The sequence below is a fragment of the Oncorhynchus clarkii genome, chromosome 14, assembly GCF_045791955.1.
Source record: "Oncorhynchus clarkii lewisi isolate Uvic-CL-2024 chromosome 14, UVic_Ocla_1.0, whole genome shotgun sequence".
Taxonomy (NCBI): Eukaryota; Metazoa; Chordata; class Actinopteri; order Salmoniformes; family Salmonidae; genus Oncorhynchus; species Oncorhynchus clarkii.
In genome coordinates this window covers 17152424-17178957 of record NC_092160.1, presented here as the reverse complement: position 1 = coordinate 17178957, position 26534 = coordinate 17152424, and the positions used below count along the sequence as shown (strand labels likewise).

Below are 26534 nucleotides of genomic sequence, written 5' to 3'. Positions count from 1 at the left end.
GACACGTTCAACTGGTGCTAGCACAATGGGCAGATCACATTCAAAGCTGGAACGCCGATTTAAGGTTTTAACATGTCCTAATAATTCGAAAGACTGCGCAGAAAACCATGTGTTTTTAATCTGTGTATGGTTACTTTGATTTTGACCTTACACCGATTTAAGATGAGCAGGGTAAGGTATTTACATGACTTTTGCCATATAACCTTTTATTTAACTAGGCAAGTCAGTTAAGAACAAATTCTTATTTACAATGACGGCCTACACCGGCCAAACCCGGATGATGCTGAGCCAATTGTGCGCCCCCCTATGGGAATCCCAATCACGGCCGGTTGTGATACAGCCTAGATTCGAACCAGGGTGTACGTAGTAACGCCTCTAGCACTGAGATGTAGTGCTTTAGACCGCTGTGCCACTCGAGAGCCCGACACGGCCGATTGCCATAATCAGTTTAATATCGAATTATTAGTGTGCATGTAAACATACTCAATGCCTTTGAGAACATTATGATACCCCGAATCATAAATCTCACAAGTTTTTTTTTAGAGTGGACCTTTGATGATACTACGCAATTTTGGGCATTGAAAAACACTTGTGGCATTGACAACTGGATTGGTGCTGCCGTGATTTCCACTCCAATATCCCATCTCACTTTACACATCAACAATTACTGGAAGGTAATTTCTGATGCATATCCTCCAGAAATGATTTAATAGATATGTTTCTCTTTGATGTGTGATACCCTGCTCAGAACTTTATTTATTTCCCCGAGGTGTTTACTAAAGCATTTGTGCATGCCCGGACCTTTCAATCTCTGCTAAACGAGTTTCATTGTCTCCCGTGGAACAAAGGCATTGTTCATCTTTTTTCAGTTCATGCTAAAAAGAACGAACAGCTTTGGTGTTTAATCATCCTTCCATATAGCACCATATTGATGTTGTCAGAAAGACCAGATGGGACTTGATTTTTGTATAGTTTCTCTCCTTTATCTTCAAGACTAATATCAGGAGAGAGCGTTATAAAGCAGATAGATTTACAGAGAATAAGGACCTTACTGATTTGGATGCATCTTTTTACAGAACAATGTCCCCAGTGACTCCTGTCCATCCATACAGAATAGGTCCTCCACCAAATTCACGGCACACCAACATCAACTTGCTTTGCTTAGTCTCCCATTCAAGCACTGTGTTCTAAGACGGATGCATGTATTTATGTATGTGAAAGTCATGAGGGGAGAGAAGATGAGGACAGCTTTCTTCAGCTCCAGTTGTATGTTTTATTCACAAACCACAGATCATCTGAATGTTGGCCTACAGTCAATCAAACAAGGATCGGAGATCTAGTAGTATTTTATTAGCTAAAGCAGCAGTTTCTCTTCTGAACCCTAGGTGAACTTTTCTGTAGTCTTCATCAATCCTAATCTTGATGAGTAAATACTAATTATCTTATTAAATACCTTAAACCATTTACTACACGGGCACTCCAAACCTCTGAATCCATAACCGTGTAAGAATCCAGTTTGCTGTATAATTTTTACCTCTTAAACAGTGATTCCCAAAAGCAATGTTGTTCTGTCCTAAGGTCTACAATTTGTCCATTTGTTTTTGCTCTACGGTAGAACTGTTTTGTTATTCTAGTGGAAGGGAGGAGGTGTATTTTGGCTTAGTCTCCGGCGTACAGTGCACATCAAGAGGCATGGCTGGATCGTGAGGGGCTATATATAATGTCCAATAGGGGGAGAGAATTTGTGGAACCTACAATTCTGCCACCATGCTGTTTTCTCCATGTCACTGCTGGTTTTAGTTGTTGATGATTGGGGGATCTGTGGTAGTACATTATAAGTGCTGTAGACTGAGATGAAGCCATTTAGATAGGATACATACTGTACCTCTGTAATGCAAAGCAACTGCTGGGTGATTTGAATACTTTACACTAGACTGGGATTGAATCAACTGCGGATAGTGGATTTCTGGGAAGCACTTTCATATTTGCATTTGTTTGAACAGCAGCTTGGGATAGAGGGGAGTTGACACTTGGTTTCTAAACTAAATTTATACAGTAGTAGGAAGATATGTACAGCATGCCGAACACATATATATGTCATGTATATTGAACCTGCATGCATACATACAATGCCTTCAGAAAGTATTCACACCCCTTGACTTGTGGCAAAACAATTCACTTTTTTTCCTGAATACAAAGTGTTATGTTTGGGGCAAAACATATTTTCAAGCATAGTGGGGGCTGCATGATGTTATGGGTATGTTTCTAATCGTTAAGGACTGGGGAATTTTTTAGGATAAAAGAAAAACTAAGAGCTAAGCACAGGCAAAATCCAAGAGGGAAAACCTGGTTTAGTCTGCTTTCCACAGGACATGGAGTTGAATTCACCTTTCAGCAGAACAATAACCTACACACAGCCAAATCTATACTGGAGTTGCTTACCAAGCAGACAATGAATGTTCCTGAGTGGCCGAATTATAGTTTTGATTTACAGTACCAGTCAAAAGGTTGGACACACCTACTCATTCCAGGGTTTTTCTTTATTTTTACTATATTCTACATTGTAGAATAATAGCGAAGACATCAAAAATATGAAATAACATGTATGGAATCATGTAGTAACCAAAAAAGTGTTAAACAAATCAAAATATATTTTATATTTGAGATTATTCAAAGTAGCCACCCTTTGCCTTGATGACAGCTTTGCACACTCTTGGCATTCTCTCAACCAGCTTCATTTGGTAGTCACCAGGAATGCGTTTCAATTAACAGGTGTGTCTTGTTAAAAGTACATTTGTGGAATTTTTGTGTTGTTATGAAGTAGGGGTGGAATACAGAAGATAGCCCTATTTGGTAAAAGAACAAGTCGATATTATGTCAAGAACAGCTCAAATAAGCAAAGAGAAACGACAGTCCATCATTATTTTAAGACATGAAGGTCAGTTAATCTGGAGCATTTCAAGATCTTAGAAAGTTTCTTCAAGTGCAGTTGCAAAAACCATCAAGCGCTATGATGAAACTGGCTCTCATGAGGACCGACCACAGGAAAGGAAGAGTTACCTCTGCTGCAGAGGATATGTCCATTGCACCTCAGATTGCAGCCCAAATAAATGCTTCACAGTGTTTAAGTAACAGACACATCTCAACATCAACTGTTCATATGAGACTGAGTGAATCAGACCTTCATGGTTGAATTGCTGCAAAGAAACCACTACTAAAGGACATCAATAAAAAGAGAGACATGCTTGGGCCAAGAAACACAAGCAATGGACATTAGACAAGTGGAAATATGTCCTTTGGTCTGATGAGTCCAAATTTTTGGTTCCAACTGCCGTGTCTTTGTGAGACGCAGGGAAAGTGAACGGATTATCTCTGCATGTGTGGTTCCCTCCGTGAAGCATAGAAGAGGAGGTGTGATGGTGTGGGGGTGCTTTGCTGGTGACACTGTCTGTGATTTATTTAGAAGGCACACTTAACCAGCATGGCAACCACAGCTATAACGTGGACGCTAGGAGTTGGGAAGCAAGTGCAGGTGGAGAGTTTAATAATGAATGGAACATGCCGGAAGATCTGCTGGAACAGTGTCTCAGCGACCTGGAGAGAGGTAGGGAGACCAGAGAGAGGAATAAGCCACCATGATTTAGAAAATCTGTCCACAACTACCAGAATGGTGGTGAAACCATCAGAGGGGGGAGATCACACTCTCTGCAGCCGATGTGATTAAGACCTTTAAACAGGTCAACATTCACAAGGCTGCAGGGCCAGATGGATTAACAGGACGTGTACTCCGAGCATGTGCTGACCAAATGGAAAGTGTCTTCACTGACATTTTCAACCTCTCCCTGTCTGAGTCTGTAATACCAACATGTTTCAAGCAGACCACCATAGTCTCTGTGTCCAAGAACACTAAGGTAACTTGCCTAAATGACTACCGACTCTTAGCACTCATGTCTGTAGCCTTGAAATGCTTTGAAAGGCTGGTCATGGCTCACATCAACAACATTATCCCAAAAACCCTAGACCCTCTCCAATTTGCATACCGCACCAACAGATCCACAGATGATGCAATCTCTATTGCACTTCACACTGCCCTTTCCCACCTGGACAAAAGGAACACCTACCTGAGAATGCTATTCATTGACTACAGCTCAGCGTTCAACACCATAGTGCCCTCAAAACTCATCACTAAGCTAAGGACTCTGGGACTAAACACCTCCTTCTGCAACTGAGTCCTGAACTTCCTGACGGGTGGTAAGGGTAGGTAACAACACATCCGCCATGCTGATCCTCAAAACGGGGGCATGCTCAGTCCCCTCCTGTACTCCCTGTTCACTCATGAATGCACGGCCAGGCACGACTCAAACACCACCATTACGTTTGCTGATGACACAAGAGTGGTAGGTCAGATCACCGACAATGATGAGACAGCCTATAGAGAGGAGGTCAGATACCTGACTGTGTGGTGCAAGGAGAACAACCTCTCCCTCAAGAGAGCAGGTTGAGAGCTCCAAGCACACCAAGACAGTCATGAAGAGGGCATGACAAAACCAATTCCCCCTCAGAAGACTGAAAAGATTTGGCATGGGTCCTTAGATCCTCAAACAGTTCTACAACTGCACCATCGAGAGCATCCTGACGAGTTGCATCACTGCTTGGTATGGCAACTTCTTGGCCTCTAACCATAAGGCCCTACAGAGGGTAGTGCGTACGGCCCACTACATCACCGTGGCCAAGCTTCCTGCCATCCTGTACCTCTATACCAGGCGGTGTCAGAGGAAGATCCTACAAATTTTAAAAGACTCGAGCCAGCCTAGTCATAGACTGTTCTCTCTGCTACCACACGGCAAGCGGTACCGGAGCACCAGGTATAGGTCCAAGAGGCTTCTAAACAGCTTCTACCCCTAAGCCATAAGACTCCTGAAAGCTAATCAAATGGCTACTCAGACTATTTGCACCCCCCCCCCCCCCCCCCCTTATACACTGCTGCTACTTGCTGTTATTATCTGTATGTAGTCACTTTAATAACTCTACCTACATGTACATATTACCTCATCTATAAGTCTTTGCTAGGTAAAGCCCCGCCTTATCTCAGCTCACTGGTCACCCCCAAAGCCAATTCCTTGTTGGCCGCCTTTCCTTCCAGTTCTCTGCTGCCAATGATTGGAACGAACTGCAAAAATCACTGAAGCTGGAGACTCATATCTCCCTCACTAACTTTAAGCACCAGCTGTCAGAGCAGCTCACAGATCACTGCACCTGTACATAACCCATCTAAATAGCCCATCCAACTACCTCATCCCCATACTGTTATTTATTTTGCTCCTTTACACCCCAATATCTCTACTTGCACATTCATCTTCTGCACATCAGTCACTCCAGTGTTAAATATCTATATTGTAACTATTTCACCACTATGACCTATTTATTGCCTTACCTCCCTTATCCTACATCATTTGCACACACTGTATATTGTATTTTTGACTGTATGTTTGTTTATTCCATGTGTAACTCTGTGTTGTTGTTTGTGTCGCACTGCTTTGCTTTATCTTGGCCAGGTTGCAGTTTTTTTTTAGGTATTTTCTTAAAACTGCAGGGCTTGTAAGTACGCATTTCACTGCAAGGTCTACCTGTTGTATTCGGCGCGTGTGACAAATAAAATTTGACCAGTAACAAAGTCAACGGACAGATGAGACCAGGGACGCTGAGGCACGGGAAGGGTAAGGAGTTTCCCTACTGGAGCGTGCCGGTTGACATAGCGAGTAAGGTCCTGGACCAAGGTGGGCCACCAATACTTTTCAGAGAGTGATTTTATAGTACGGGTGATCTTAGGATGTCCAGCGACGGCTGTGTGTGCCCAGGTCAACATTCTCTCCCTTATCTCTGTGGGAATGTAGATGCGCTCAGGAGGACAGTTAGTGGGAGTGGGTTCCGTTTCCATAGCCTGGCGAAAGTCCACCTCTACGTCCCAAACCACAGAGGAACAGGGCAACACATTACAAGAGGGAACAGGACAACAGGTTGGGGGTCCAGTCCATGAATCTCATGAGATCAAATCAAACTGTATTAGTCACATACTCCATATACAGCAGGTATATGCAGCACCTTACTGTGAAATGCTTACTGACGAGCCCCTAACCAACAATGCAGTTTAAAAAAATATGGAAAAGAATAAGAAATAAAAGTAACAGGTAATTAAAGAGAAGCAGTAAAATAACAATAGCTAGACTAGATACAGTTGCTTTGTAAGTAGGAAAACCTGCAAAATCGGCAGTGTATCAAATACTTGTTCTCCCCACAGTACAGGGGGTTTCAGTACAGTGTGAATTTGCGGGGGCACCGCTTAGTTGAGGCAATATGTGAATGTAGGTAGAATTATTAAAGTGACTATGCATAGATGGTAACAACAGAGAGTAGCAGCAGTGTAAAAGAGGGGGAGGGGGGTGCAAATAGTCTGGGTAGCCATTTGACTAGATGTTCAGGAGCTTTATAGCTTGGGGGTAGAAGCTGTTTAGAAGCCTCTTGGGCCTAGACTTGGCACTCCGGTACCGCTTGCCTTGTGGTAGCAGAGAGAACAGTCTATGACTAGGGTGGCTGGAGTCTTTGACAATTTTTAGGGCCTTCTGCTGACACCGCCTGGTGTACGCACTACCCTCTGTAGTGCCTTGCAGTCGGAGGCCGAGCAGTTGCCATACCAGGCAGTGATGCAACCCGTCAGGATGCTCTCAATGGTGCAGCTATAGAACCTTTTGAGAATCTAAGGACCCATGCCAAATCTTTTCAGTCTAGGATTTGTTGTGCCCTCTTCAAGACTGTCTTGGTGTGCTTGGACCATGTTAGTTTGTTGGTGATGTAAACACCAAGGAACTTGAAGCTCTCAACCTGTACCAACACAGCCCCGCAGATGAGAATGGGGGCGTGCTCCGTCCTCTTTTTCCTGTAGTCCACAATCATCTCCTTTGTCTTGATCACCTTGAGAGAGAGGTTGTTGTCTTTGCACAACACAGTCAGGACTCTGACCTCCTCCCTATAGCCTCATCATTGTCGATGATCTGACCTTCCACTGTTGTGTCATCAGCAAATTGAATGATGATGTTGTAGTCGTGCCTGGCCTTGCAGGCATGAGTGAACAGGGAGTACAGGAGCGGACTGAGCACGCTTCCCTGAGGGGCCCGTGTTGAGGATCAGCGTGGTGGATGCGTTGTTACCTACACTTACCACCTGGGTGCGGCCCAGTAGGATCCAGTTGCAGAAGGAAGTGTTTAGTCCCAGGGTCCCAGGGTCCTTAGTCCCAGGGTTAGCTTATTGATGAGCTTTGAGGGCACTATGGCATTGAACGCTGAGCTGTAGTCAATGAATAGCATTCTCAGGTAGGTGTTCCTTTTGTCCAACTGGGAAAGGGCAGTGTGGAGTGCAATAGAGATTGCATCATCTGTGGATCTGTTGGTGCGGTATGCAAATTGTAGTAGGTCTAGGGTTTTTGGGATAATGGTGTTGATGTGAGCCATGCCTTTCAAAGCACTTCATGACTATGGGTCGGTAGTCATTTAGACAGGTTACCTTAGTGTTCTTGGGCACAGTCACTATGGTGGTTTGCTTAAAACATGTTGGTATTACAGACTCGGACAGGGAGAGGTTTAAAATGCCAGTGAAGACACTTGCCAGTTGGTCAGCGCATGCTCACAGTACACGTCCTGGTAATCCGTCTGATTCCGTCTGAATCTTGACCTGTTTAAAGGTCTTACTCACATCGGTTGCGGAGAGCGGAACAGCTGGTGCTCTCATGCATGTTTCAGTATTATATACCTCGAAACAAGTATTGCAGTAGTTTTGCAAGCCCTGCCACACCCGACGGGCATCAAAGCCGGTGTAGTGCGATTCGATTTAAGTCCTTTATTGACACTTTGCCTGTTTGATGGTTCGTCGGAGGGCATAGCGGGATTTCGGGTTAGAGTCCCGCTCCTTGAAAGCGGCAGCTTCTGTTTGGGGTATGTACGTATGGTCACTGTGGGGACGACATCATCGATGCCCTTATTGCTGAAGCCAATGACTAATGTGTTGTACTCCTCAATGCCATCAGAGGAATCACGGAACATATTCATCTGACCACTTTTTTATTGATCTTGTCACTGTTTCTTCCTGCATTAATTTTTGCTTGTAAGCAGGAATCAGGAGGATAGAATTATGGTCAGATTTGCTGATAGAAATTTGGTAAAATGGATTTAAGTTTCCCTGCATTAAAGTCCCCGGCTACTAGGAGCGCTGCCTCTGTGTGAGTGATTTCTTGTTTGCGTATGGCCTCAGTCTGTGGTGTTATGTAAACAGCTACAAAAAATAGAGATGGTGTGGCCTACAGCTTATCATGAGATACTCTACCTCAGGTGAGCAATAGCTCGAGACTTCCTTAGATACCGTACACCAGTTGTTATTTACAAAAATACATAGTCCGCCGCCCCTTGTCTTACCAGACGCAGCTGTTCTGTCCTGCCGGTACAGCGTATAACCAGCCAGCTGTTCGTTAATTGTGTCGTCGTTCAGCCACGACTCTGTGAAGCATAAAATATGATAGTTTTGAATGTCCCGTTGGTAGTTTAATCTTCCTCATAGGTCATCGATTTTCATTCTCCAAAGATTGCACTTTTGCTAGCAGAATGGAAGGAAGTGGGGGTTTATTCAATCGCCTACAAATTCTCAGAAGTCAGCCCACCCTCTGGCCCATTTTTCTTTACCTCTTCACACAAATTATGGGGATCTGGGCCTGTTCCCCAGAAAGCAGTATATCATTCACGTCGGACTCGTCAGACTCGTTAAAGGAAAAAAAGGATTCTGCCAGTCTGTGGTGAGTAATCGCAGTCCTGATGTACAGATATTATTTTCGGTCATAAGAGACGGTAGTGGCAACATTATGTACAAAATAAGTTACAAACAACGCAAATATACAAACAAAAAAAACACAATCGGTTGGGGACACGTAAAACGTCAGCCTTCTTCTCTGATGCCATCTTATGGTGGCATTATGGTGTTGGAGCTAAGGGAGCCATGGAGCCATGATCTTGTGAGCTGGTGCACTAGTGATGAAAGAAAGGGATGTTTTCCTGATGAATGGACTTCACGGTGAGGTTGAGTGGTGTACTGACGTGTGTGATTGTTCCGGATCCTTGTGGCCGATTATCAATGGTTGAAACGGAGACGAAAGCGCATATGAGAGGATGTTCAGAGAGGAGGCACGGGTTTGGTCAATAAAGTTCCCCTTGACACCGGAATCCACTAGCGCTGTAGAAACAGTACATGAGGGACAGCCAGCTAGTGTGATCAACACTAAAAAGGGTAACAGAAACTGATGAAGATGGGATACTCACACCTGCCCAGGGAGGTGGAAGATAACGCGACCGTCCCTCTGCTCTTGTGGATACCGATTTGGGATATACCGGACACTGCTAAAGCTGGTGCCCCCCTTGACCACAATAGAGACAGAGCCTCCGATGTCTCCGTCTGCATCGCTCTATCCCGGGAAGGCAAGTGACCACTGCCTCCATAGGTTTCAGCTCTGCTACAGAGTATTCACTGAGGGAGGTTGAGGGAGATGTGGGTACCAACGCTCCCAAAGTAGATTATCCAACCGGATGGCCATCGCGATGAGTGCGTCCAAGGAGAGGTTGTCGTCCCGACATGCCAGTTCCGTTTGGACCTCCTCTCACAGTCCTCTTTGGGAATAGCGTACGGAGCGCCGGCTCATTCCATCCGCTGTATGCTGCTACTGTCCAGAAGGTGAGCGCGTACTCTGCAGAGGCCTTGTCATCCTGCCATAGTTGGAGTAGGCGCTCATAGTTGGAGTAGCCATGAACCCCCTCAAACGAAGCCAGCTCCTCCTCTCCTCTCCCCCAGACGGCCGTGGCCCACTCCAACGCCCGCCCAGTCAGCAGAGTAATGACCATGGCTACCTTGGGGGCTCCCCTCTGACAAGGACAAACAGGCATCGCTGACCTGGACGGACTGATGTGCTGGCTCGCTGGTTCGACTGGTGGCAGAGCATCCTCCGCTAGTGGGAGGCAACGCCTCTCGGGCATGGTCGAGACGTGGAACACTGCAAAGAACCTCTTCCATAGCCGTGCCCGGTTGCGCCAGCTAGTCGTGGTGCTTACGAAGTAGCTATCCCTGTTCATCGACTGTCTGGGAGATGTCCTGATTTCCTGCTGCTTCCATTTGGTGAGTATTCTGTTCCGTGGATGCTGGGAGTCTGGAAGCAAGTGCCGGTGGTGAGTTTAATAATAAACGGAACATGGAACAATACAAGATAGACGAGCAGAGTACAGACATGAAACACATAGTTAATACTGCCTGGACAATGGAACTAAGGGAATGACAGATATAGTGGAGGTAATCAGTGAAGTGATGGAGTCCAGGTGTGCCTGTTGATGAAGTGCAGGTGGGCGTAATGATGAATGCCAGCTGCGCATAATGATGGGTTGCCAGGGCCAGTGGTTAGTGAACCGGTAACGTTGAACACCAGACGGAGGAGCAGGAGTAGATGTGACAAGAGCATTCTGCAGCGATACACCATCCCATCTGGTTTGCACTTAGTGTTACTATGATTTATTTTCAACAGGACAATGACCCAACACACCTCCAGGCTGTGTAAGAGCTATTTGACCAAGAATGAGAGTGTTGGAGTGCTTCATCATATGACCTGGCCACCACAATCACCCGACCTCAACCCAATTGAGATGGGTTGGGATGAGTTGGACCCAGAGTGAAGGAAAACCAGCCAACAAATGCTCAGAATATGTGAGAACTCCTTCATGACTGTTGGAAAAGCATTGCAGGTGAAGCTGGTTGAGAGAATGCCAAGAGTGTGCAAAGTTGTAAAGGGTGGCTACTTTGAAGAATCTCAACTATTAAATATATTTGGATTTGTTTCACACTTTTTTGGTTACTACATGATTCCATATGTGTTATTTCATAGTGTTGATGTCTTCACTAGTATTCTACAATGTAGAAAATAGTAAAAATAAAGAAAAACCCTTGAATGAGTAGGTGTTCTAAAACTTTTGACTGGTACTGTACCTAAATACTGCCAACATCCATCTGTCCATCCATCCATCCACACATTTAATATTTGAGGGTATTGATAGATTGACAGAGCAAGAACAAGGCGTCCTGTCATTCGTGTTATGACTCGGGGCAGCCAAACGCAAGAGCGTTTACTGGCGGAAATCACGAGAGGAAAGGGTAGCTTGGCCTGGCTTCGGCCTGGCTTCTCTCTGAGCATTCCTCGGGCGCTGGAAGGCCCCACTGAACAGCAGCACTTTTTCCCTGTGGTAAACCAGCGCTACTGGAACCTCAGGCCATGGGGGTAGCAGTTGAGTTTATATTTAAACAAGCAATAATTCCTCTTTACCACTTCCATGGAAAGGGGTAAAAATAAGACCCGGTCTGTAAATCACGGGAAGCGATTTTGGAAAGCTAAAGGGCCCGGCGAAGAAGTTGTTATAACACAGCATGGCTCGGAGGAAAGAGGATCTCTGAATGGGGAGAGAAAAAAGAAAAACAAACTGAAATGCCATTGTCTCCCTAAATGTCAGCATCAGTGTGATCCGTTTTTTACACTCCAGTAAGTTGGCCTTTACGGAACTGAGGTCCATTGTGCCTTCACACTTACTGTGAGACAATGAGTAGTCATGAAATTCCATTTGAGAGAGAGAGACACCACAGAGCCCCAGGACAGCAACACAATTAGACCCAAACAAATCATTAGAGAACTAAAAAAATTTTCTTGACACATTGGAAAGAATTAACAAAATAAACACTGAAAACTAGAATGCTATTTGGCCCTAAACAGAGAATACACCGCGGCAGAATACCTAAACCTAAACCTATACCTAAACAATGTGACCTTGACTATGTACAGACTCAGTGAGCATAGCCTTGCTATTGAGAAAGGCCGCCATAGGAAGACCTGGCTCTCAAGAGAAAACCGTCTATGTGCAAACTGCCTACAAAAATGAGGTGGAAACTGAGCGCACTTCCTAACCTGCCAAATGTATGACCATATTCGAGACACATATTTCCCTCAAACCCGCAACGAATTTTAAAACAAATCAAATTTTGATAAACTCCCATATCTATTGGGTAAAATACCACAGTGTGCCATCACAGCAGCAAGATGTGTGACCTGATGCCACAAGAAAAGGGCAACCAGTGAAGAACAAACACCATTGTAAATACAACACATATTCATGTTTATTCATTTTCCATTTTGTACCTTAACTATTTGCACATCGTTACAACACTGTATATAGCCATAATATGACATTTGAAATGTCTCTATTCTTTTGGAACTTTTGTGAGTGCAATGTTTACTGTAAATGTTTTATTGTTTATTTCACTTTTGTTAACTATTTCACTTGCTTTGGCACTTTTGTTTGATCTAATTCACTTGCTTTGGCACTGTAAACATATGTTTCCCATGCCAATAAAGCCCTTGAGAGAGAGAGACTAGTGAAAGCATATGACTGGCAATGCCATGCAGGGTTCCCAAGAGACTAAGAACCTATTTTTATTCCAACCTCAATTGCAGTGTGGTTGATGGCACAGAAAGGTAACTTTTACTGCAGTGGGCTAGATCAGGGTCACCCAGAGTGTTTCTTGGTAGTCTTAAACAAATCTACTTTGAAACAAAGTATGCACCTCACACACATGGACCATGTGAGATATACACTGAGTGTACTAAACATGTTTGCAGCATGAATGTACCGCCAAGCAGTCTGCAGCAGCTACGTGATGCCATCGCCTCAGCATGGAGCAACATTCCTGTGGAAGAACGTTTCCGACATCTTGTGTAGAATGTCCTGAAGAATTTAAGCTGTTTTGGTGGCAAAGGGGGGTCCGACCCGGTAGTACTATAGATGGCTGTACCTAATAAACTGTCCGGAGAGTGAATGTAATACACTATATATTTAAAAAAGTATGTGGACACCCGTCCAAATTAGTGGATTCAGCTATTTCAGCCATGCACGTGTATAAAATCGATCTCCATAGACAAACATTGGCAGTAGAATGGCTTTACTGAAGAGCTCAGTGATTTTCAAAGTGGCACCGTCATAGGACGTCACCTTTCCAACAAGTCAGTTTGTCAAATGTGTGCCCTGCTTGAGTTGCCCCAGGCAACTTTAAGTGCTGTTATTGTGAAGTGGAAATGCCTTGGAGCAGCAAAGGCTCAGACGCGAGGCGGTAGGCCACACAAGCAAACAGAATGGGGCAGCCGAGTGCTGAAGCGCATAGCACTTAACAATGGTCTGTCCTCGGTTGCAACTCTCACTACCGAGTTCTAAACTGCCTCTGGAAGCAACGTCAGCACAATAACTGTTTGTCGGGAGCTTCATGAAATGCTTTTCCATGGCATGCCTAAGATCACCATGTGTAATGCCAAGCGTTGGTTAGAGTGGTGTAAAACTCACCACCATTGGATTCTGGAGCAGTGGGAATGCGTTCTCTGGGGTGATGAATTGTGCTTCTCCATCTGGTAGCCCGACGGACGAATCTGGGAGAGCGATACCTGCCCGAATGCACATTGCCAACTGTAAAAGTTTGGTGGAGGAGGAATAAAGGTCTGGAGCTGTTTTTCATGGTTCGGACGAGGCCCCTTACTTCCAGTGAAGGGAAATCGTAACACTACAGCATACAATGACATTCTAGACGATTCTGTGCTTCCAACTGTGTGGCAACAGTTTGAGGAAGGCCCTTTCCTGTTTTAGCATGACAATGCCCCCGTGCACAAAGCGACATACAGAAATGGTTTGTCGAGATCGGTGTGGAAGAACTTGACTGGCCTGCACATAGCCCAGACCTCAACCCAATCGAATACCTTTTAGGATGAATTGGAATGCCAACTGCGAGCCAGGCCTAATCGGCCAACATCAGTGCCCGACCTCACTAATGCTCTCATTGCTGAATGGAAGCAAGTCTCCACAGCAATGTTCCAACGACTAGTGAAAAGCCTTCCCAGAAAAGTGGAGGCTGTTAAAGCAGCAATGGGGTGACATACTCCATATTAATACTCATGATTTTGGAATGAGATGTTCATGTAGTGTTTGTATGTATTTATGTAATATTCTGTAACAATATATCCACTTATTTATGCAATATTTGTATAATATTTCCCAGCATTAGAGCTGAACACATTCCTCTACAATATGCAATCCTGCAAGAAAGTGACAATAGCTTGCTCAATGAGATTGCGCTTCAAGGTTTTTGATGGATACATTGTCCTGGATTCATAAAGTCCTGTCAGACATTCTTCAGTGCTTCCTGACATAATACATGTGCATGTACAGCACATACCTCAGATGTCTAGTTCAGTTCACTTCTCACTCTTCACATCGTCAATTCCTCTGTCGTTTCTGGCAGGAGTTGCTGTCCCTCGTCTGCCTGCTAAGCTAGTTTCCTTCTAAAAGATGGACACAGCCTGCAACCAATTTGAAACACCTTTTAGTGATGGCTGCAGAATACAATAGATTATATTCTGTGTCTGGGTTTTATATCCCTTGAGATGAATTCTTACCCGATGAAGTTGTGGCTAAGATAAAAGACTAAGTATCAGGCAACACAAGAAAATAGTTAGATTGTGAACATGTTAACTGCAGTTATGAGGCAAAATATTTGCAGGGTTGCTAAGGAGAGGTCATAGCTTAGCTATGTCAATGGGAGGCGAGTTGATAACTTGCACATTTTGATAACCATGCAAATAATTGGCTGAAAACACAAAAGTAATCTTTGACTCGGTTCCATCACATGTATTTAGGTTGTATTGATTTTTAATACAAATACAATTGTGTTGTCTGCGGGTGCTGTTAGAGTTCCAAATATAGGAAACTTTCACTTACCAGTCAAAAGATTGTACACACCTACTAATTCAAGTGTTTTTCTCTATTATTGGTATTTGTACTCTTTATTTCTACATTGTAGAACAGTAGTGAAGACATCACAACTATGAAAAAACACATATGGAATCATGCAGTAACCAAACAAGTGTTAAATATAACATATATTTTGATTGGTTTGAGATGATTCAGAGTAGCCACCCTTTGCCTTGATGAGAGCTTTGCAAACTCTTGGCATTCTCTCAACCAGCTTCATGAGGTAGCCACCTGGAATGCATTTCAATTAACAGGTGTGCCTTGTTAAAAGAAGGAAAGCAATTCCAAAAAGTAACATTTAAATGCATTTGAACCAATCAGTTGTGATGTGACAAGGTAGCGGAGGTATACAGAAGATAGCCCTATTTGGTAAAAGTCCTTATTATGGAAAAAACAGTTCAAATAAGCAAAGAGAAACAAGAGTCCATCATTACTTTAAGACATGAAGGTCAGTCAATCCAGAAAATTTCAAGAACTTTGAAAGTTTCTTCAAGTGCTGTCGCAAAAGCCATTAAGCGCTATGATGAAATGGATTCTCATGAGGATCGCCACAGGAAAGGAAGACCCAGAGTTACCAGCCTCAGAAATTGCAGCCCAAATAAATGCTTCACAGAGTTCAAGTAACATACACATCTCAACATCAACTGATCTGAGGAGACTGTGTGAATCAGGCCTTAATGGATGAATTGCTAAAAAAAACACTACTAAAGGACACCTATAAGAAGAAGAGACTTGCTTGAGCCAAGAAACACAAGCAATGGACAGTAGACTGGAGGAAATCTATCCTTTAGTCTGATGAATCCGTTTTTTGTTCCAACCGCTGTGTCTTAATGAGATGCAGAGTAGGTGAACGAATGATCTCCGCAATGTGTAGTTTCCACCGTGAAGCATGGAGGAGGAGGTGTGATGGTGCGTTGCTGGTGACACTGTCAGTGATATATTTAGAATTCAAGTCAAACTTAACCAGCATGGCTACCACAGCATTCTACAACAATTTGCCATCCCATCTGGTTTGTGCTTAGTGTGACTATTTGTTTTTCACCAGGACAATGACCTGACACACCTCCAGGCAGTTTAAGGGCTATTTGACCAATAAGGAGAGGGATGGAGTGCTGCATCTGATGACCTGGCCTCCACAATCACCCAACCTCAACCCAATTGAGATAGTTTGGGATGAGTTGGACCGCAGAATGAAGGACAAGTAGCCAACAAGTGCTCAGCATATGTGGGAACTCCTTCAAGACTGTTGGAAATGCTTTCCAGGTGAAGCTGATTGAGAGAATGCCAAGAGTGTGCAAAGCTGTCATCAAGGCAAAGTGTGGTTACTTTGATGAATCTCAAATATATTTAGATTATATTTAACACTTTTTTGGTAACTACGTGATTCCATATGTGTCATTTCATAGTTTTGATGTCTTCACTATTATTCTACAATGTAGAAAATAGTAAAAATAAAGAAGAATCCTTGAATGAGTAGATGTGTCCAAACTTTTGACTGGTACTGTATATTTGGAAAGAACCTTCTTTGCTGCTCTATCTACCATCCCATAATAGATGACAGCTTCTGCTACACCTGAACACTTCAAACTTCTGAGGAAAAACTAAAGTTACCCGACGACCAGATTCTCGATACCAGTTTAACGTCTTCAGAGAATTCATGCCTATCAAAAGTTACGCTGGCCCTTTTAAGTGCTTTGTTCCCCAATGCCTTTAGTCTGGCCTCTCAGCTCCTTCCCGAAGCTTTATTCACTGCATTTCATCTGTCTCTGAAGGAGTGCTTGACTGCCACTTATGAGGCTGTGCCTATGGAGTGCCGTTAATTGGAGGACTGTAGCACCGTCAACATTCACAAGCTGTTAATGGTTTCCATTCCACACTTATACCCAGTGCCAAGTCCAGGCAACAGTAACTGGATTCAAATAGCGAGCAAAAATATCCAGTTATTTCTTATAGAAAGCAGTGCCTTGGACTACAGGAAAATAAGGTCTGAACAGGCCCCCATTTATATCGATTGGGCTGAAGTGGAGCAGGTCGAGAGTTTTAAGTTCCTTGGTGTCCACATCACTAATAAACTATTATGGTCCAAACACACCAAGACAGTGGTGAAGAGGGCACAACAACACCTTTTCCCCCTCAGGAGACTGAAATGATTTGGGATTGGTCCCCAGATCCTCAAACAGTTACACAGCTGCACCATCGAGAGCATCCTGACCGGTTGCATCACCGCCTGATATGGCAACTGCTGCTACAGTTTCTACCCGCAAGCTATAAGCCTGCTAAACAATTAATCAAATGGACACCCAGACCATTTACAATGACACCCCAATCCCTATTTACTCAGTACCGGGCACCCTGTATATAGCCCCGTTATTGTTATGTAATTCTACAGTGTTACTTTTTATTTTACTTTATTTTATATTGTAAATATATACAGTTGAAGTCAGAAGTTTACATACACCTTAGCCAAATACATTTGAACTCAGTTTTTCACAATTCCTGACATTTAATCCTAGTAATAATTCCCTGTCTTAGGTCAGTTAGGATCACCACTTTATTTTAAGAATTTAAATGTCAGAATAATAATGATTTAAGCTTTTATTTCTTTCATCACATTCCCAGTGGGTCAGAAGTTTACATACACTCAAGTAGTATTTGGTAGCATTGCCTTTAAATTGTTTAACTTGGGTCAAATGTTTCGGGTAGCCTTCCACAAGCTTCCCACAATAAGTTGGGTGAATTTTGTCCCATTCCTCCTGACAGAGCTGGTGTAAGTGAGTCAGGTTTGTAGGCCTCCTTGCTCGCACATGCTTTTTCAGTTCTGTCCACAGATTTTCTATAGGATTGAGGTCAGGGCTTTGTGATTGCCACTCCAATACCTTGACTTTGTTGTTCTTAAGGCATTTTGCCACAACTTTGGAAGTATGCTTGGGGTCATTGTCCATTTGGAAGACCGATTTGCAACCAAGCTTCAACTTCCTGACTGATGTCTTGAGATGTTGCCTCAATATATCCACATCATTTTACTTCCTCATGACGCCATCTATTTTGTGAAGTGCACCAGTCCCTCCTGCAGCAAAGCACCCCCACAACATGATGCTGCCACCCCTGTGCTTCATGGTTGGGAGAGTGTTCTTCGGCTTGCAAGCCTCCCCCTTTTCCTCCAAACATAACGATGGTCATTATGGCCAAACAGTTCTATTTTTGTTTCATCAGACCAGAGGACATTTCTCCAAAACGTATGATCTTTGTCCTCATGTGCAGTTGCAAACCGTAGTCTGGCTTTTTTATGGCGGTGGCTTCTTCCTTGCTGAGCGGCCTTTCAGGTTATGTTGATATAGGACTCATTTTACTGTGGATATAGATATTTGTATACCTGTTTCCTCCAGCATCTTCAGAAGGTCCTTTGCTGTTTTTCTGGGATTGATTTACATTTTTCCCACCAAAGTACGTTCATCTCTAGGAGACAGAACGCGTCTCCTTCCTGAGCGGTAAGACGGCTGCGTGGTCCCATGGTGTTTATACTTGCTTACCATTGTTTGTACAGATGAACGTGGTTCCTTCAGCCGTTTGTAAATAATTGCTCCCAAGGATGAACCAGACTTCTGGAGGGCTTCACATTTTTTTTTTTCCCATGATGTCAAGCAAAGAGGCACTGAGTTTGAAGGTGGGCCTTGAAATACATCCACAGGTATATCTCCAAATGACGCAAATGATGTCAACTAGCCTAACAGAAGCTTCTATAAAGCCATGACATAATTTTCTGGAATTTTCCAATATGTTTTAAAGGCACAGTCAACTTAGTGTGTGTAAACTTCTGACCCACTGGAATTGTGATACACTGAATTATAAGTGAAATAATCTGTCTGTAAACAATTGTTGGAAAAATTACTTGTATCATGCACAAAGTAGACTTGCCAAAACTATAGTTTGTTAACAAGACATTTGTGGAGTGGTTGAAAAACAAGTTTTAATGACTCCAACCTAAGTGTATTTAAACTTCCGACTTCAACTGTATATATACAGCGGCAAGAAAAAGTATGTGAACCCTTTGGAATTACCTGGATTTTTTTATTGGATTTTTCTTGTCTGTATTGAATACATAATGTAAACATTCACAGTGTAGGTTGGAAAGAGTATGTGAACCCCTAGGCTAATGATTTATCCAAAAGCTAATTGGAGTCTGGGGTCAGCTAACCTGAAGTACAATCATTGAGATGAGATTAGAGATGTTGGTTAGAGCTGCCCTGCCCTATAAAAAAACACTCACAAATTTGAGTTTGCTATTCACAAGAAGCATTGCCTGATGTGAATCATGCCTTGAACAAAAGGGATCTCAGAAGACCCACGATTAAGAATTGATGACTTGCTTGAAGCTGGAAAGAGTTACAGAATATCTAAAAGCCATGATGTTCATCAGTCCACGGTAAGACAAATTGTCTTTCAGTACTGTTGCTACTCTTCCTAGGAGTGGCTGTACCGCAAAGATGGCTGCAAGAGCACAGCGCAGAATGCTCAATGAGGTTAAGAAGAATCCTAGAGTGTTAGCTAAAGACTTACAGAAATCTCTGAAACATGCTAACATCTCTGTTGACGAGTCTACAATACGTACAACACTAAACAAGAATGGTGTTCTTGACTGGACAATACGGGAGAAAGCCACTGCTGCCCCCAAAACAACTGCTGCATGTCTGAAGTTCGCAAAAGTGCAACTGGATGTTCCACAGCGCTACTGGCTAAATATTCTGTGGACAGTTGAAACTAAAGTTGAGTTGTTTGGAAGGAACACACAACACTATGTGTGGAGAGAAAAAGGCACAGCACACCAACATCAAAATCTCATCCCAACTGTAAAGTATGGACAAGGGAGCATCATCATGGTTTGGAGCTGCTTTTCTGCCTCAGGGCCTGGACAGCTTGCTATCATAGACGGGAAAATGAATTCCCAAGTTTATCAAGACATTTTGCAGGAGAATATAAGTCTATCTTTCCACCAATTGAAGCTCAACAGAAGTTGGGTGATGCAACAGGACAACGACCCAAAAAACAGAAGTAAATCAACAACAGAATGGCTTCAACAGAAGAAAATATGCCTTCTGGAGTGGCCCAGTCAGAGTCCTGACCTCAACCCGATTGAGATGCTGTGGCATGACCTCAAGAGAGTGGTTCACACCAGACATACAAAGAATATTGATGAACTGAAACAGTTTTGTGAATAGGAATGGTCCAAAATTCCTCCTGACCGTTGTGCAGGTCTGATCCGCAACTACAGAAACGTTTGGTTGAGGTTATTGCTGTCACAGGAGGGTCAACTAGTTATTCAATCCAAGGGTTCACATACTTTTTCGACCCTGCACTGTGAATGTTTACACGGTGTGTTCACTAAAGACATGAAAACGAATAATTGTTTGTGTGTTATTAGTTTAAGCAGACTGTGTTTGTCTATAGTTGTGACTTAGATGAAGATCATATCAAATTGTATGACCAATTTATGCAGAAGTCCAGGTAATTCCAAAGGGTTCACATACTTTTTCTTGCCACTGTATATATATTTTTTTACATTTTACCCCTTTTTCTCCCTAATTTTGTGGTATCCAATTGGTAGTTACGGTCTTGTCTCATCAGGGCATTTGCATAAACAACATTTTCCGACCTCTGCCTTAGCCATGTTGCCTAACTCTGTAGCCTAACTCTTCCTCTCTAATCATATCATGCAGTGGCAGCACCAAAGTGAGTGCTGACTGTAATATCAGAATGTATTATGTTGTCAGTGAATCAGAACAGACATTCCTGTATCGTTGCCATTATTCAGTGTGACAATGCCAATCCAGTAGTAGGTCATTTTCGCTGATTCATTCCGTATCTCTTTACGCTGTCAAATCAAATCCCTGTTTCTCCTTTTATGACGCAGCTCAAGATTTCTTTCTATTTACTGTTTGTCATGTAGGTTATTAGACATAAGTAACATAATACAAATGTGCTTTGTCAAAGCTTTTCATACACTGTGACAATATAGGGATTTGATATCATTAGTAATTAATGTACCAAATAAAGTTACACTTTCAGTGCTGAAGTGTCAATATTATCAGTGCTCGCTTGCATTATCAGTGCTCGCTTGCATTATCAGTGCTCGCTTGCTGGCGTCAGTGATGCATTCAACTTGTCAATCACACAGGATTAGGTCAGTATCGCCACGTAAAGCTACCAGCAAGCTGACATGTGGGGATACCAACACCCCAGGTGTCAGTCTACTACACCGTTCAATCATTTTTAAATTAGTCACATGCCCCGAATACAACAGGTATTTCACCTTTCAGTGAAATGCTTACTTAGGAGCCCCTAACCAACAATGCAGCTTAAAAAAAATGCAGATAAGAATAAGATATAAAAGTAGCAATTAAAGAGCAGCAGTAAAATAACAATAGTGAGACTAGATACAGGGGGTACCGGTACAGAGTCAATGTGCGGGGTCACTGGTTAGTTGAGGTAACATGTATATGTAGATAGAGGTATTAAAGTGACTATGTATAGATGGTAACAAAGAGAGTAGCAGCAGTGTGAAAGGAGGGGGTAGCCATTTGATTAGATGTTCAGGAGTCTTATGGCTTGGGGGTAGAAGCTGTTTAGATGCCTCTTGGACGTAGACTTGGAGCTCCGGTACCACTTGCCGTGCGGTAGCAGAGAGAACAGTCTATGACTAGGGTGGCTGGAGTCTAGGACCATTTTTAGGGCCTTCCTCTGACACCGCCTTGTAAAGAGGTCCTGGATGGCAGGAAGCTTGGCCTCAGTGATGTACTGGGCCATTCGCACTACCCTCTGTAGTACCTTGCGGTCGGAGGCCGAACAGTTGCCATACCAGGCAGTGATGCAACCCATCAGGATGCTCTCGATGGTGCAGCTGAAGAACCTGTTGAGGATCTGAGGATCCATGCCAAATCTTTTCACTGTCCTGAGGGGGAATAGGTTTTGTCATGCCCTCTTCACGACTGTCTTTGTGTGCTTGGACCATGTTTGTTTCTTGGTGATATGGACACCAAGGAACTTGAAGCTCTCAGCTTGTTCAATTGCAGCCCTGTCCATGAGAATGGGGGCAAGCTCGGTCCTCTTTTTCCTCTAGTCCATAATCATCTCTTTTGTCTTGATCACGTTGAGGGAGAGCTTGATGTCCTGGCACCACACGGCCAGGTCTCTGACCTCCTCCCTATAGACTGTCTCGCATTGTCGGTGATCAGGCCTACAACTGTTGTGTCATCAGCAAACGTAATGATGGTGTTGGAGTTGTGCCTGGCCGTGCAGTCATGAGTGACCAGGGAGTACAGGAGCGGACAGAGCACGCTTCCCTGAGGGGCCCCTGTGTTGAGGATCAGCTTGGCGGATGTGTTGTTACGTACCCTTACCACCTGGGGGTGGCCTGTCAGGAAGTCCAGGATCCAGTTGCAGAGGGAGGTGTTTAGTCCCAGGGTCCTAAGCTTATTGATGAGCTTTGAGGGCACTATGGTGTTGAACCCTGAGCTGTAGTCAATGAATAGCATAATCACATAGGTGTTCCTTTTGTCCAGGTGGGAAAGGGCAGTGTGGAGTGCAATAGAGATTGCACCATCTGTGGATCTGTTGGTACGGTATGCAAATTGGAGTGGGTCTAGGGTTTCTGGGATAATGGTGTTGATGTGAGCCATGACCAGCCTTTCAAAGCACTTCATGGCTACAGACGTGAGTGCTACGGGTCAGTAGTCATTTAGGCTGGTTACCTTAGTGTTCTTGGGCACAGGTACTATGGTGGTCTGCTTAAAACATGTTGATATTACAGACTCGGGCAGGGAGAGATTGAAAATGTCAGTGAAGACACTTGCCAGTTGGTCAGAGCATGCTCGCAGTACACGTCCTGGTAATCCATCTGTCCCCACGGCCTTGTGAATGTTGACCTGTTTAAAGGTCTTACTCACATCGGCTGTGGAGAGAGTGATCACACAGTCTTCCGGAACAGCTGGTGCTCTCATGCATGTTTCAGTGTTACTTGCCTCGAAGCGAGCATAGCAGTAGTTTAGCTCATCTGGTAGGCTCGTGTAACTGGGCAGCTCTCAGCTGTGCTTCCCTTTGTAGTCTATAATGGTTTGCAAGCCTTGCCGCATCCGACGAGTGTCAGAGCCACGGAACTTCTCCGTCTCCTTGAGGGAGGAGCTCAAGAGGACGGACATTCCATGTCTTAGGCAGATATCAGTCAGAGAAAACAAACAATACCGCCCCTCATTGTAACAGAAAGAAGTCTCAGATTAAACCTTGTTGCTACTGAAGTTATGTCTGGATGGAAATCTATCTAAGTGAAGAGCTGTGGAGTCTATAGAGATACCAAAATGGAGCTTTGATGTTCAGTTTTGTAATGCACTGTAGCACAATCACTCATTATGTAAATCTTATCTTACTTTTTAGGGGTTTTGCCTGTAATACCTGTATAATTCTGTTTAAACCTCTGATTCAATGCTGTTATTGAATGGGGCTCTCTAAAATAATCCATTAAATTATGCTTAATTCAGTTAGGCCATGAAGCTGATGACATTTTTCCCCCGTCTTCCCTTGTGCCGGTTTTCTTTAGAGTGTATTGAAGCCCGAGGTAACTCCAGCTCCATCTCTGCAGAGCTCAGATGCGTTGTCTGAGGCTGTGGCTGGCCTCAGCACCGTGGAGGAGGTCATGAAGTATCTGGAGCCCGAGAGATGGCAGCAGGACATGGAAGACCTGTACAAGCCCACTTGGCACATCCTGGGAAAGTCATTCCTACACAACAAGAAATCCAGAGGTACAACTGGGGTTGTAGTGATAGGAATTGCAGTGGAAGAAAAGTCTGTCATGTTGAGATAGAGGGAAAAACAGATGCAGTTGAGCAAAGAACTTTAAACTTTTTCAAGACAGTTTTACCATTTTGAAAATTGCAATTTAACGTCAGCTTAGCAAATGATGCCCCTTCTTTGGAATTTAGTACAATGTGTTTAATAATTTTAGGCTGACGTGATGAGATTAAACTATTTCTTGAACAGGGGTGGATCTCAACCTGTTGAGAGAAGAGGTGAAACTGTACAGCTGCACGCCGCGCAACTTCTCCGTCTCCCTAAGGGAGGAGCTCAAGAGGACGGACGCCATCTTCTGGCCTAGCTGCCTCCTGGTGAAGCGCTGCGGGGGTAACTGTGCCTGCTGCTCACACCGCTGCTTTGACTGCCAGTGTGTGCCCACCCGGGTAGTCAACAAGTACCATGAGGTAAAAATGTGGCATACGTAGCGCTGCGAAGTTCAGAGGTTTGAATATTTCTGGAATCAGGAGGGAATACACTGGAAATCCAGGAATCTTCCAACCATGATTTCTGGAAAACCTGGACATTTTGGGAAAGTTATCAAAAGTTTGCATTTCTAGACAAGGGTCATTAAAAGTACCTACCTGGTAAGATTATGTGCTACTTATACAAGAAGTTCATTATTTTTCAGAAAGATAGCGAAAATAAACCCAAGCTAAATTACATCCTGTTATTTGGTGGTTGAAATGTGTCATTGATGTATAACAAATGTAGCCTATCATGCAGACATTTCTGCCATGTAGCTAATTGAAGCATATGAGGGCAACTCTCAATCTGCTTTCTGGTTCGCCGCCCTCTGTAGGTTCTCCTGCTGAAGCACCGAAGCGGGGGCCGAGGCCTGCAGAAGTCCATGACCGATGTACCAATGGAACACCACGAGGAGTGTGCCTGTGTGTGCAAAGATGACTGGGACTGATCTCAGACCTGTGTACTGGAGTCACCGGCATCCCAGGAGACGCTTGAAACTGCACGCGTCTTACAGCGTCTCCCAGCCAATCCTCGTTCCCTTGTTAATTGGACGAGTTTAAAAACTGACTGGAACTACTTCATTTGTGGATGGATCTGGTCGCTGTGGAGGACCTGTAGTTGACTTTGAGTGCATTGAAGAGACAGGAGATGGATAGACTGCACTGGAATGATGGACCAATCTTAATCATTCTTTAATCTCTGAAGGTTCTCTCTCCCTTTGCTTCTGAGATTTCTTTGTGCTTTTTTTGTGCGAAATACCTTTAAGGTGTCTTGTGAAAATTCAACACGTGGCCAGGGAGTATCTGAGAAATTGGACTCCTCTTCATTCAAGTACCTTTCTGTATATAAGTGAGCTGCCTTCAGGCCAATTCCTCTGCTACTTTATAATCCCATCAAGGATTACTGTTTATCAGTGATTCCCCACTTCTTTTCCCCATTTTCCCACTGATTAGATCTCTGGAGTGAAATAGTGGTAATAATGTTGAACTGTTATGTGTAAATGTTTCATTTTCATGGTTCTTCTGTCCTGTCATATTTTTCTACCAAAGATACTTGTATTCAGTGAGGAGATAGTTGCACACTTAGACCAAGATGCATTTCAACGTACATAGCGTCTCTGCAAAGGTGTAAAAATCTGCTTGCTTTAGAACTTCATATAACCCCAATTAGTGAGTGGAAGAATAGATTCATGGATATTAGATATTTATTTGTTCAATGAAAGGGAATTTAATGCCCAATATGCTTTTTTTGTAAGCTGAAATGAATTGTAGTTTCTCATTCATTTGTACAGTAGTTGAGTGTTGTTCTTCAATATTATTCATTTCTATGTCTGTCCACGTCATATGGGTGTGTTCTCTTCTCTACCAAAGTATTTAACATGACCTTTTAGGATGTATGTTGTTGTATCTGACGGTAGAAATAAATCAGTCAGTGTTTTACTGGAGATAGGTACTTGTATTTTGACATAGCCCCGTGCAATATAAGGACTTTCATTTGGTCTCACAAGATAAAGCTTCTGTTTTTCATAGATATTGGAATGGTCTGATTGGTATCATTAGGGAATTTTGACTGAGGAAATTACATTTGGGGGCAGATGGCTCCACATCAAAGTCATCTATCAGAATAAGATGATGGTCATAGGCATGTACTGTATATGGCTCTATCAGTAGGTCTGTTGTGACACCGTATACACTTCATGGACAAAGTATCAACACACCACTGTCAGATATCAGTGTAAGTAGCTGTTTTATGCACCAGTCATCTAGGAACCCTACTCATGTTCCTCAATTAATGAGGTTGGAAAATAAACAAACTATTTCATTCATGGTTGTTGTTTAATGACGGAATGGCTAAGGTAACGGATGATTGGATCCATTGTGTAGAGTTTATTGTCGCTCTATAACAAAACAATTAAGATAACCTCTCTCCACATTCATTAAATAAATGGGAAAGGCATGACCATTAAAGAGCAACGGCTCCTAAAAAGCAACTTCTCGTTTTGATAAAGGCCTATATGGCATTGATATCACTCAGAAACATTTATTCTAGTGTCAAAATTGATTAAAGTGTAAATATAATAATATTGTTGTATTATAAAATTGTACCATAACAGTTTTCCTTGGGTTGAGTATAGTTCAACCCTGCACACATGCCAACAGCTAGCAGTGCCCAATTAATCATACATTTGTAGCGCACCTGTACGCAACCCCATTGTAATGCCCATGGTAAACTTGGTTTGACAGTCGATATCCCCCCCCCCCCCCCAAGACAACACTCGTTTGGCTTCAATCATGGCCGCTGCATTTCTTAATGGCC

At 43.4% G+C, this 26534-nt stretch overlaps 1 protein-coding gene across 1 annotated transcript in view; it reads left to right on the top strand.

Annotated features, from left to right (window-relative positions):
* The window catches only part of LOC139366010 (platelet-derived growth factor C-like), a 69043-nt gene extending 43000 nt beyond the window's left edge, over positions 1 to 26043 (top strand). The window contains exons 4-6 of the mRNA XM_071103088.1: positions 23500 to 23701; positions 23940 to 24157; positions 24553 to 26043. Of these exons, the coding sequence (XP_070959189.1) occupies positions 23500 to 23701; positions 23940 to 24157; positions 24553 to 24666 (534 nt within the window). The 3' untranslated portion in view covers positions 24667 to 26043. The remainder of the gene's footprint in view (positions 1 to 23499; positions 23702 to 23939; positions 24158 to 24552) is intronic.
* The last annotated feature ends 491 nt before the right edge of the window (positions 26044 to 26534 follow it).